The sequence below is a fragment of the Festucalex cinctus genome, chromosome 10 (assembly GCF_051991245.1).
Source record: "Festucalex cinctus isolate MCC-2025b chromosome 10, RoL_Fcin_1.0, whole genome shotgun sequence".
NCBI classification, from domain to species: domain Eukaryota; kingdom Metazoa; phylum Chordata; class Actinopteri; order Syngnathiformes; family Syngnathidae; genus Festucalex; species Festucalex cinctus.
In genome coordinates, this window is record NC_135420.1 from 18,021,522 (window position 1) to 18,035,209 (window position 13,688).

Genomic DNA, 13,688 nt, shown 5'->3' on the forward strand with positions numbered 1-13,688 from the left:
AGCTCTTCACATACAGCAGGTTGACCACCAAAAAGAATCACTTCCTTCAAATTGACATGCTACCACCTGGCAAATGAATAAATGAAGAAATTTTGCAAACCTTCCTCAAATAGAAACTCTATTTAAATAGATGTGGTTAGTCTAGCCATTTAGTAAATGAACACCTGTAGCCACTATTTGAGGAAAAAAAAAAAAAAAAAAAAAAAAAAAAAAAGACAGATTTCTTCAAATAGACAACTCTCTCTCCCAAAACACAAGAATATCGAGGTACACCTCCCTCAAATAGACACCCGAAACGGCTGGCAGTTGAGTAAATGAACACCTCCGAGAACTACGGCAGTCACAACTTCAAACCTTGAAAATGTCACATTAAAATTAACACATTTCATGAATTTTAACTCACCCTTAGCGATACATGAGTCAGATATGTTAGATCCTGAATTTGCAGTCACTCCTGGAGCTACATAGTCACTTTTTTCAAATGTTCTGCATGTGCAAGTCATTACACAATCAATTTGGAGTTTGACTTGAGAATTTATACTGAGCACATCTTGTGTGAAAATCTAATCTCACTCTGTAACTTGACGGGAGAGTGGTGCAATCACAAATGGCTCTGACTGCAGCAGAGAGCGATGGCGAGAGAGCGAGAGAGAGAGCGAGAGAGGTGAAGACACAAAAGCCTAAATGTATACCATCAGAGCTAACAGACGAGGCCCGCGGCACACCGGCTAAACCATTAAGTGTGGCGCGCATTCAAACGAGCAGATTAATCCCCCCCGCTGCTGTATAGAGCGAGGTAATTGAAAATGCCCACAGGATACTATCGGTGTTCATATAGCGCGCTATACGCCACGGAGGTGACGGCGTCTGATTGCCACAGAGTGACAGCGTGATGGTGGAAAGCAGCACATCAATGAGCGAGTGCACATTTATCTTTCCGCTGAGCTCCACTCCCAACACAAACACAGCATATCTCTTTGACAGGTGATGCCGGTGTTTTTTGTTTTATTTTGGCTTGATAGGAATTACATTTCCATCCACTGCGGTAAAGATGACATTCCTGTCCTTCAGAAAGCGAATGCAGTATTGTGTGCGTTAAAATGTTAAGACAACAACCACCAAATTTCATAACCACAATAGGTTTTAGCTTGTCGCACATGTGCTACAAAACCGCAGTCAAATTTCGCATGATGTTTTTTTTTTTTTTTAAATGCTGCATTAAGATAAACTAGATCATTTTAAGCTCTTTTTATAACTACTCTTTTTAAAAAAGTAAAAACAATGTATTGTAGGTACAGTGAACTGTATAGTCCATTCGTCAGTGACCACTTTTTTTTTTTATCACTAATAATCGTGATATTGTGATATTAAAACTGCCACAATATCGTCGTCGTCATGTTCACGTTTAAAAGGAACAAATCTGTTAAAAATCCATTTTTTTTTGCAGATCTAGCACCCTCTAGTGGTTATTTTATTAGTGCAATTAAATTTTCATTAGGGATGTTTTGGCCTTCTATGTTTAAAATCTATGCTAATTGTCAGATGAAGGGGAACCTAATTTGCTTGTGAAGCGATCAATGTGTGCTTGCATTAGCAAGTAAGATCTTTTGTAAATATCGCCAACGGCCCCACAATATCGTGATAACTATTGTATCGTGACCTTCATATCATAATACCGTATCGTGATGTTTGGATATCGTTACATCCCTACTTATAAGTACAAAAATTTGGAGAGTTTGATAATAATAAGGAACATGACTTTTTAAATGCAATATAAAGAAAATAATTAAACCATTTTTAATATATATATATTTTTTGCTTCAATTCAATGGACATTGCGCCACTTCATTTGATGGGCCTTGGCCACCTGGGAGCACAAATATCTGGATATATAACTACATTTCAGATCCTCTATAAACTGCAGTAAAATGTATTTGTTCTTCACAGAGGATAAAGAATGTATGCCTGTGAGTATTGCCATATTATATGTCTACATATGCAGCCAAGTTTACACTTAAATATCAATTGCTATAAGACCGCAACAGTGATTATATTTATGTGTTAGCATTAAGCTATCAGATTTTGATGCACTTATTTCAAGTTAAACCCTTTAAACGGCGGATTGAGTAAAGATGGTTTGACGATAGACAAATATAAAAGTACACAGTCATAAACTCCATAATACAGATTATACGACACTATTAGCCATTTAATACAGAGGCTCTCAAGTCTATATGCACTGCGTAGAACAGCTAATATCAGTGCCGTACTGAGGAGCTCAGAGATAAGGACTGCCATGAACTCAAGTGGGATTTACCGAAATACTTCAATGAACAGCATATTTCCATCTGTCTGTTTTATACTGCTCCCAGATGGCCAAGGCGGGTAAACAAGAAGGAGCAGCATCACAAGAACTTAGCTTTTATGTCATTACTATATGTTTTTTATAAAGTACAATATTATGGTGTGCATTTGTCTTCATTAAAACACATTATACATTTTTGTGCCTTTTTGGAGAAAGGCTGCAACTGATTAATTGGTATTTTTCTTCATTTCAAAGGGAAAAGATGATTTGAGTTACAAGCGCCATCACAGAACGAATTAAACTCATGTCTCAAGGCACCACTGTAGTTATATTTACAAAGGTCACAATTAGATCCAAATTAAGATCATATTGCCTCGGCATATGTCTGCCTCTACTGGGTGTCATTATAAATATCATTTGTTTGACCATGACATACGACAAGATGAGCTATTGTGTTGCGATAGATGAGATAAGGCAGGCGTAGGATGTGTCATGTGACGCCGTGTTTGTAGACCGCAATGTGTCTATTATCAACCACAATAGTGCCATTTTGCAGCATGTTCAGTTTCATGTTTAATCTATAATTCATCTAGCTACAGAAATGCATAAATGTTTAATATGTCGGCGGCAGCGAGGCCTGTCGAAAGCGTGACCTTGAAATGTCCTTTAAACATCATTCAGCAACAGCTCAGGGGCCAGTTAAGCTGCCAGAGCCAAACAATACGCACAGACACATACAGTAGGCGCACGCACGCGTTCACGCACACACACTGTCTGTCTTCCTCTCACACACACACACAACAAACAACCTGTCTGCCTGCTGATACTTTACGTCGCTTTCTGCTCTGCTTTGTTTCCTGGGATGCAAAATGCAGATGAGACGAGTCAGCCGCGTGCGCACGGTCTCGGGAGAAACTGCCACTCAAATCCAAACATCTGTATGAATAGCAAAACACACAGCGTACAGTGGAGGATGAGAGACAGAAGGAGCGGGAGATAGAGAATGAGCAGCAAAGTGGCTAAGAAAGCTGCCGTTCCGTCTCTTCTTCGGTACCTTTTGCTGAACAAAGAGCTATATACACATGAATACCTCTTTCCTCCCACTGTATTTTCCATCGGGATATTTATTCTGAAAAGCAGCGATGCACAACAAGGGCTCGGTCTTGTGTTTGCTAGTGGGCTGAGGCGCTAACGCTCCCCAGCTGATTATGTGTCTGTCTGTAGCAGTTTGAGCTGCTGCCAAAGGAATTAGGTCTAGTATTTGTGAATGCTGCTCCCCTCACAGCAGAATGACTTGCCATGCCTCTCACATTTCTGCCTTTTTGAAAATGCAAAGGAAAAAGGGGTGGGAAAAAAAACAAAAAACAACAACATTTTAAATTAATTAAGGATGTCGCTGTGGAAGCCTATTAAATTTTCAATGTGACCGTTTTGTGAGTCTTCATGTGTGTTTAGGCTCCGCACAAAAGGAATATTTAAAAACCAAAGCGTGCTAATTGGGACAGAGATTGTTACAGCGGCTTCTTATTCAAACAGGCTTTTAGCTCATTAAATGCTTCCATTCAGCCTTTGTTCAAAGACATTTGGCAGAGACATTTGTAGTCAATAAAAACATTTTTTTTTTGTAATATTAAAAAAACGTAAAATGAACGAGAACAAAAGTCAAACCAAACATTCTTGCATAACAATCATGACATTACTGCAAATGAAAACATTTAGCTGTTTGTAATTTGTTCTTTCAAATTCTATTAAAGATCCTATTTGTTTCCCAATCCCTTAAATGTATTTTAATAAACAAAAAAAGAAAGAAAAAAAGAAAAGAAAAACAACCTTTTAACCATCTTATTTAAAATACACTATCTGTAAATTTTTTTTGAAGGGGACCGTGGTTAAAATGCAAATACTGTCATAACTAAAGATTAATCTATAACTCCATCATGTATGGGGACATTGACTCCCAGCCATTTTCATTGAAGAAACCCCCTTTTGACAGATTTTGCAAAGCCCACAGAATATTTTGTTCTATAGCTATAAAAACATAGAACCTACAAAAAGAAAGATTAGTCTCTTCTTTCATCAAGAAAAAAAAGTATATTTGTATCTGTTTCCATTTTGCAGCCATTAGCATTAGAATATAGCTAAGTTTCATCAATATTCACATTCCTGGTGAAAACACTGACAAACAGGGCTTGTTGCAACATGGCCCTGGCTGATCTCTTATACTCTGCTGCCACCTGTTGGCCGTGTTTTTAAAAAATACCATTGCTTTAAGCCACCTCTTCATGTCGACACTGCATCAAAGCCTTCTCTGTATGCTCTTGTATTACAAAAAACAAAACAAAACAGAAAAACTTGTAAACACATTTTTGGGAGTGAATGACAAAGTATTAAAAACGTTTTTACACGTATTTGGGCTTGAATTAGTTAATGATTAATTAATTGTTGATGTTTTTTAGGTCCCATACAGTTGAAACTAAATCAACAGTGCCTCTGCTGTTTGCAGTAAAGTATTGCACTCCATTATGCATCCATGGCACAAATTAACTAACAATTTATTCCACACAATTGACATAATTCTTAACTACAGTATTAACGAATCCACTTATTTATTATGCCATCCTCAGTCATGAACATGTTTTGTTTTCCAAACAAACTAGCAAGACACAAATCTCAGTAGAATGCATTTACAAGCAAACAAAGGATTGTGACCACAACCATGCCTACATGTTTATTGGCTGTTTTGCTACAATACAATATTTTACTTAATGCACACAAAGTAAGCATCTTATGATGCTGGACAACCGTCAAGTTGATGTCATGCGGAGTTCACATTTTCCATGAGAAAGTGGCAATTGCAAGCGATACATGTTCCATCATATGACATATGTGCCCATCTCTGACACAAAGCAATTAAAATCTACAGTGTCTTTGTGAGTCTACCAAGAGTACTTTTAAACCCACTTCACAAGATTGAGTTAGCGGGATATCTGAAATATGATACATTAGTCATCTACATTATTTGTACTCATATGCACATTAACTCACCACAAGATAAACACAAATACACCTACTGCCGTGACCTTTTTTTTTTTTTTTTTTTAACTAATGATCTTCCTTCTGCTCATGAATGTGATAGATTGGGAAAGTATACTGTATGATAATAAATGCAAATTAGAGCCTCTAAAATGCTCACTTAACAAGATGACCACTTCTCAGTCAAACATAAAGGAAAAATGTGCTCATTGTGGGCATGCGCCACTGTGCAGGTTATGTGGTGCACTTGATAAAATATGTCAATACAGTATCTTACAGGAGGTTTTGAATAACACTGTCTTTCAAACTGAATTTGAGTTGACTGTGTTAAATACTATAAACACACATTAAATATATTCCTTTTTTTCACTCTGGAAAAAAAATAAAGACTATCATTACTGGATTTGCCAGTACATTAAATCACTGTCGATTCACTATGCTATACTGTACTATAGTAAACTGCACCTAATAGGGCTGGTCAATAATCCAAGTTCACTGATAGCTCACTTGCCAAGCCAAAGAAACTGTCAAATAAATGACCAGTTGACTCAGTGCAACTCTTGCAATAAGATTATATTCTGCATAAGAACCCGATTAAAAATCTCCAGATGGATACGTGACATAGAAGTAAAGTAGTTGCCAGTCTTTAACATGCTAGCTCCAGTATTAGCTAACTCCAAAATGTAGCATTGCAAGTCACAATCAGGCGAGTAAAACATGAATGGAGTACAGCAATAATGAGCACACTAAAACGATAAAATAGTCCAAATGTGGTTTTTCAACTGAAATGCATGAAATGCAATTTACCGTCATCTAATTTGATCTAAAATCAAATTAATATAGTGATGGGCGAGTACTGATATTAAGTATCGATATTGGGCCAATAAACGTATTTCAAAATATCGGTACTCTGGACAATGGCCCATACAAGTATCAGCTGCCCTCTTGTGGCAGTTTTGAAATCAGGAACTAGAAATTATATTATAATTGCCATTCATTTTACACAATTTTCAGGAAAAATGCTATAATAGGAGATAGAGGTATTTCTTTAAAATTATCTGTCATTGTTTTTTGGGGAAAGTTTATGTATCAAGTACTAGTGGTATCGGTATCAGTGACTACTTAAGAGTTGAGTACTCCTAATAATATCATAATTTTTACTTATTTTAAATAGGTTAAAAATGAATAATCAATATCAACTGATATGAAATACTTTTATCGAGATACACTTTTCTACTACAGTATATACATTTTATTTCAGAATAGTAAATTTCCATTATTATCCATCTCTGACTAAGCTGTTTGTTTGGGATTAATAGTTCTACTATATGGTTCAGTGTGTCTTCTTGGAAGTGGACACGTCCCATTTTTAGCCTTGATATTTTTGACTTTCATTTTTATATAGTGGATCGTCATCTTCCAACATCGCACGCATGATGATCCTTCGCTTCTCTGATCTTCGCTTACATTTAATTCACTCCACATATATTTGCTGGCTGCACAGCCGCTATAATAAATTCCTTACACACCCCATCCTATTAGCATTGATGTGTAACCTTGGAGCTCACCGTGTTCCGCCTGAGGGTAATAGAGTCACTGCATGTTGGTATCCTTGCGTGTGTACTGAGTGTGTGTGTGCGTGCGTGCGTGCGTGAGGTGATAGCTCAGGCGCCCCACTGGCTCACATCAGAAGGCTCAAATCACACCTTCTACAGTGATCACTTTTAACTCCTTCTTTTCTATTTTCACCCTTTTCCTTCACCTTCTCTCCAGCGGCATGTGATGTATAAGCTCTCTGTTCATGTCCATCTGTCCAGACTATTTTCTCAGTCCATCAATCATGCGTTGGCGCTAAGCATCCACGCCTCACTTAACTGCAAAGCTCTCCACTGTCCAGGGTCCTGGTCAACAAGGAGAGCGGCGGTCTATCTGATTAGCATTTTGATTGCATCAAATGAGATGAACGTACCCGATCAAACATTTACTTGCAGATGGATTAATTGTAGCGCTGCAAATGTTCTTGCTGGCAAACGGCGAGTCAAGTCTGCTCTGTAAAAGTCATTCGGCAAACAGATGGACGCCTCGAGAATGTAAATTGGAATGCTATGGACTCGGGTGCCGGGATTTGGTGACGCAGTATCTGCAAGGGAATAAAAGTGGGTGACACCTGACAAACATGGCCGCTTGTTCTGTTAGCAAGGTTCGGCCCCTCCCCTTGAAGGTGATGGACTGAATGGATGCAAAGTTGGAAGTGAAGGAAGCTGAGCAAAGTACAACACATACTGTAAGCTTTTGTTCATTCACACACTCATCATCATCCCACAGCATGAACAAATTGCAATCCGGGGCATGCGCGCACCTCAAACACACCTACTCCCGAGTCCACGAGCAGCATGACGGATAACATGTCTACTCACCTCATTAGCATGAGCTACTTTGCATACATGAATGTGGCGGAAATAGCAGTCAACAGGCTAACAATGAACAGTGACTGGTACACATGCTTTGCAGGTAAATATTTCAGACTGGTGCAAAGGCAGGAAAAGCTTTCAAGAAAACATCATTTAACCCTTCCCACTCGCACCTGCCTTATCTTCCCTTACACTTCCGCTGAAGGAACTTCTCATTCTTGTCTAAGTTAAACAGTAGTGAGAAATATGTCTTCAAATGCATTCAAGTAGAAAATATAGTGAGCAAGGCACAATGCTGTGTAATGGCAAGCCTGAAGCTTTCTTCCTTACCATCTTAAACCCATTCCACTCCATTTGGGAGACGCCGGTGGTTGTCTCAAGATGTTTCTCTCTTTGGCTCACTCTCTCTTGTATTCTCTCTTATTCCCCACACACGGCAGCTACGGCAACCGCTTCCGCCCGGAGAAGCTACTCAATCTCAGCCCTTTCCTGTCTTAGTTTGCGGCGAGAGACTTTCCGCTTATTATTCTGTCCTCGGCTTCCTCTTCCTCTCTTGTCTCAGTGGCGAGCGGAGAGCGGCGTGGCGGAGGTGTGCGGCGCAGGCATCGCCTTCTTCCACAGATGCTGAGAGCAGAATGATGAGCTCTCCCACCCCTCCTCACTCCGCCTCTCTCTCCTCTCACTGCCACCCTCCCCAGTCCCCTGCTCAACTGGAGATCGGCGCCCGCCCATTCCCTTCCACCTACCTACCCCGGCTCTCTCCTCCGATCCGTCATTGGCGTCTCGGCTTGCCCGTCAGCCCGCCCCTCCCTCGGCGTTAACACCTTCGCTCTCTGGCTCGCTCCGAGCCTTCGTCGGCACACGCCAGCCTCAGCCCGCTTTTGGCAGAGAAAAGGCTTTTTGAATCCCAGCAAAGTAATCAATCGCCGCTCAGCTCCGTGCCTGAGCGAGCCGGGGCAGAGCAACGTGGAGCCCGGGCTCGAGGAGAGTGATTGCAGCCTCAGGCGCTATGGTAATAGGATGCCTGCACAGCACTGTGTATATAAATTAGCTATTACTGAGGGTCCTCTGTACATTTGCATTGGTGTGCGTATAGAGCAGTCTTCAACCCCCCCACTGCCTTCTCCACATTTAACAACAAAATGAATCTTTGAATGCATTATTAACATATACAAATTGAAATTCAATTCACCACGTATAAGAAAATAACTTTTTTAAATTATGCTGGAAAGCAAGCAAGACAATTATGCTCAGTTTTGAATTGCCAATTTAGGTTGTTTCGGTGTTAAACTTTTACTCTAGCTACATGAGATGGGGGGAAAAAAACATTTCAACATGTCTCACAATGAGCGTATTTTAGTTCCATACCCATTAACTCATTTTCTCCCAATAACGTGTAAATCCGTTTCTTTTTAAGTTTTAAGTGTCCCAAAGACGTATTTATACGTTTTTTTCCTTTTATGCTAAAGCATACAGAAGGCTTTGATGCAGCCTCTCAACCTCAAAGAACGCTTGCAGAAATGGTAGTTATTACACAAACGGCCAGCAGGTGGCAGCAGAGCAAAGTAGATCAACCAGGGCCATCTAGAAAAAAAAGCTATATTACTTACAATTTTAAATAGATTTGTGAAAATTGATGAAACTAAGCTCTCTTCTAATGCTAATTGCTGCAAAACGGAAACAGATAGAATCATACTTTTTTTCCTGATGAAAGAAGAGACTTTAATCTTTCTTTTGATAGGTTCCATTTTATAGCAATAGAACACAATATTCTGTGGGCCTTGCAAAATCAGTCAAAATTCAGTAAAACAGCTGGGAGCGAACGGGATTGCTTCCGTGAAAATGGCTGGGAGTGAATGAGTTAAGTAGCGAACGCTACTAGAGGTAAGATCTTTAGCCCGAGCCCGACCCGGCCCTAAATTCGGTCATTACGTTCGGGTCGGGCCCGGGCTTCTCTCTCGCTGACTTTTTTTTTTTAAATAAATAAATAAATATATGTTTAGAAAAATGAATACTAAAACGATGCGTGGATACTAAACTAAGGAATACTTGTTATTGTTGTTGTTTTTTTTTCCTCTCACTTTTTTTTTTTTTTTTTTTTTAAATATATTTCATTTTTAGAAGTTGTACAACAATTATTTACGGCTTTTGAAAAAATTGTGACTTGAAAGCCTGTGTTATCAATAAAGCCTTCTGTTCAAGTATAAATAAATAAATAAAATGATGGGATGGACCGGATCAGGCCCCCCAGGCCTTTAGTTTGACACCATTGAATAGAAGATAACCTATACTCACGATACACATTTGAACAGCACTACAAAATGAGAAACTCACTATATACTGTAGGTCACTATATACACTAGTGGATAGGGAGTTATGACCACGGCCATTGTCATTATCATACCGCTTTTGCACTAGATACTTCCCAGCTTAACGACCAGTGTTGTTTCTATGGGGTTCCGTCAATGCGTCCATTTTAGCTCTCATCTATAAACTAGCCACTTTGTTATCGCAGTCTTTAGCCTCTGTGTAACCTTATTGTTTCAAAACAAAACAAGCCTCATAGTAGACTATTTGGTTCTCTTTCTACCTCTCTTGTTGACTGTCAAGAGTTCAGGAAACCCGCATAATAAGTAGCGCTGTTTTGAACAATGCGCTACTAATTAGCGGGATTTATTTAAATAGATTACAGAGCCTACTGTTGAATAGGAAAAGACGTGTTAGTTTAAGTCAAGATAATGTTTCCTAAAAATAATAATAATAATAATAATAATAATAATAAAGAACAGTTTGGGGGTTTCATGTCTCAGACAGACAAGAAGGGGGAGCTCTTGCTTCCTCTATAACACGCTTTACCTGACAAGCAACATAGACGTGCATTCATTCTCTCCACTCCAAACAAATACAAAGCTTGCTCTGTCACACGCATCAAATACAAATACTATATTGTATATACATTATCTTCATGCTGACAAGAGAGCAACATGCCATGTGTTATTTGTTAAATTAAAGTGGAATTCTTGGCGGTTACGGCATGTAAACTAGTGATAACAAATTATGTCAAAGCTATATCAGGCTGCATACACATCAGGGATGGGAATGGATGGGATTGGTTTATTTGGTAGCAACCAGTTAGTGTACCTTGGATGAATTAAGACAACTTTTTTGCTGCCTAAAAATACAGCAGATTGGAAGCAATATTAAGAACTGATGAAGCAACATTTGTCACTGTATTATTAATTAAGTAAATGTACTTGTAAAATGTAAACATATTCTAGGTCCTTCATTCTTACATGGTTAGTCTGTCGCACATAATTTATGTACAATACAGATACTTAAGTAAATATAATACAATAATAGCAATAGTGAATTAAGCATCATTTGTGAAAATGAACAGCTCAGTGTCTCGTGGCTATAAAAGCAAGAGGTATGAGATTAAAAAATGAAAATACAAGAGGAAATATTTTAAGGCCAGCTCTGGCAGACAAAAAAACATAAGCATGCCAGCATCCACACTTCGCCGCTGACCTCTCCAACCTCTCTTGTAAGCAACATTTAGCTAGCCAGCCTGCTGGAACCAAGTGCTTGACATCGAGACCAGCCCTGCTATGCCTTCAATTAGGCACAAACACGTACGAATATACTGAAGCCTAATTTTCCCATTTGAAAACATACACTGGATCATACTGTCGTGCGCTACATAACACAACACAACACAACACAACACATTCAATCAAGTGAAACACCCCAACACTAGATTTGATTTATTTCTTCTTCAAGAATAAAGAAGAACATCAGCATGGATGCACACAATACTGAGAAACAGCCACACAAATCTAAATGTTGTAAGTCCATCTTCACCACAGCATACTCATTTACAACACCAATACAATTACCTCGTTTATAAAAAGTAACATTTCCTCCAATTAATCAATGGAATAATCTATAGAATAATCTTGACAGCTGCAATACAGTGGTACATTCTTTTTTCTCAACAACTAATAAGATCCATCCATTTTGTCTAAATGAGAATGTGAATGTGTGCGCAGTTGTTTTGCTTCGCAACGTTATCTACAGAATTTGATGACACTGCAGGACCCCGATTTTTATAGGCTGTGAAAATGACTGCAGCTACTTGGCTATAAACCAAATCTGCTTTCCCTCTCCACTCTTGTGTTAGCTTGCGTGTGTGTCACAACCAGAGATGAAAAGATGAAACCATGTTGCTGCCATGTCCTAGTTAAGGCGACACGCTGTGCATTACAATATTGTGTTTGGACAGATGGAGGGAGTGGTTGAGATATCCTATGAAGGGCATTTTTTTCTGCTTCGATTTGAATGCCATTAACAGAGTGTCCTTCTCGATGTCAAGACAAGTGGAATTCTTTATTGCACGTTGATGCATGACATGAGCCAATGAGCATGAGATAATGTATCATCATAGAATGAAAGTATGACATTCCAGGTACATAGCGTTCATTAGTCGTAACATAAAAATGCTAAGTAGTGAACTCAACTCACTTCACAAGAGGTACTTTGGCAATGAACAAACAATTCTTCAAATACAGGCTTCAGTTTAATGCCAAAAATTAAATACAAAAATAATTTTAAAACAACCACATAGCTTCACCTTAGGAAAGTCCGCTTAGCTTAATGCTAGCAAACAATGCAAAACATCATAGTCGGTGAATGAATAGCATCGGTGTCACAGAGTTACTGTTTTGGCAATAGATATTTGAAAGCAAAAGGTAGAGAAACAAATTCATATAGTGCAACAATGCTAGCAGGCATACATTCTTTATCCTCTCCAAAAAATTCTTCATTGTCAATTATCCATTATACATGTCAGCAGTATACTGCACCCAAAGTGGTGCATCATGGCTAAGTCACAATGCACAAGGTGTTTCGATTTTTTATATTTCACTGTACAACAATTTTGCTCCCTAAAAAAATCATTATGAAAACTGAAAACTGTTTCTTGAAAAAAAATATTGTTGTATGTCTTTCTTATGTTAACAAATTACATTAAATTTAACCATGTGTGTACGGTCATAGTGATGTAATAAAATGAATGCTAATAAAAAAAATAACCCCCCCCAAAAAAACTATGTAATGTCAAATTATGTTCAATCTCTATTAGCTCTAGACTGTGCATACATCTGAACTTAACATAAAAAAATCGAGTATTTCTACTAGGAGTGGGAATGTTTGACTGTCTCACGGTTCGATTCGATTCCAATTTTTGGGTCTGGGATTCGATTCAGAATCGATTTTCGATTCTAAATGATTTGCTTGACAATGATCTCTGCTTCAATTTATCGATGTGCAAAGAATTGTCATGATCTACTTCAGTCTGAGTCACTAATGCTAATTAGCACGCGACTCGTGGCACTTTGATCACTCAAAAGAACGGCTATACATACAAAACTATTGGCATAACTTGATCGTGACTTTTTTTCTTCTACTCTCTATTGTGGCTACAACTACTAGTGTATCAGGACGCGCGGAACCACACTGCCCCTAAGTGGCCAAATCGTGTACAACATGAACAGCGCTCCCAATAAAGGCACACACAAACAAGGGCAAGACAGTATAAAATAATTTAAATAAAACACGATTTTGGGACATTTAAAATCGATTCTGCATCGTGATTCTTATGAGAATCGATATTTTTGGCACGCCCCTATCACCACTACCACTACACATATAAACATACAATATTAAGTTGACAAATTTTCATTAGTTTCGAAAGTTAAAATGCTTTTGGGCTTTAACGCAGGAAATCCAGCTATACTGTCAACTTGCGTGCAACTCCATCTTCCTGATTGGCTATGGCTGTCATCCACAAACACACATGCGGCAGACTCCATCCATACAAACACACGCGCAAAGCTGCGAGCACGTGTCAAAGACAAAAACGCAGCACACAACAAAGTGCC

The 13,688-nt window shown here is 38.7% G+C and overlaps 1 protein-coding gene across 11 annotated transcripts in view; it reads right to left on the reverse strand.

Annotated features, from left to right (window-relative positions):
• elavl4 (ELAV like neuron-specific RNA binding protein 4) overlaps positions 1-13,688 on the reverse strand; it is a 110,642-nt gene that overhangs the window by 75,899 nt on the left and 21,055 nt on the right. For 2 of the 11 annotated variants that reach the window (XM_077533887.1, XM_077533886.1), the window contains exon 1: positions 8,080-8,411. The exons of the other annotated variants lie outside the window; for them this stretch is intronic. In XM_077533887.1, the coding sequence (XP_077390013.1) occupies positions 8,080-8,103 (24 nt within the window). In that variant the 5' untranslated portion in view covers positions 8,104-8,411. Of the gene's footprint in view, positions 1-8,079; positions 8,412-13,688 lie in introns of those variants that run through there. 11 annotated transcript variants of the gene reach the window in all.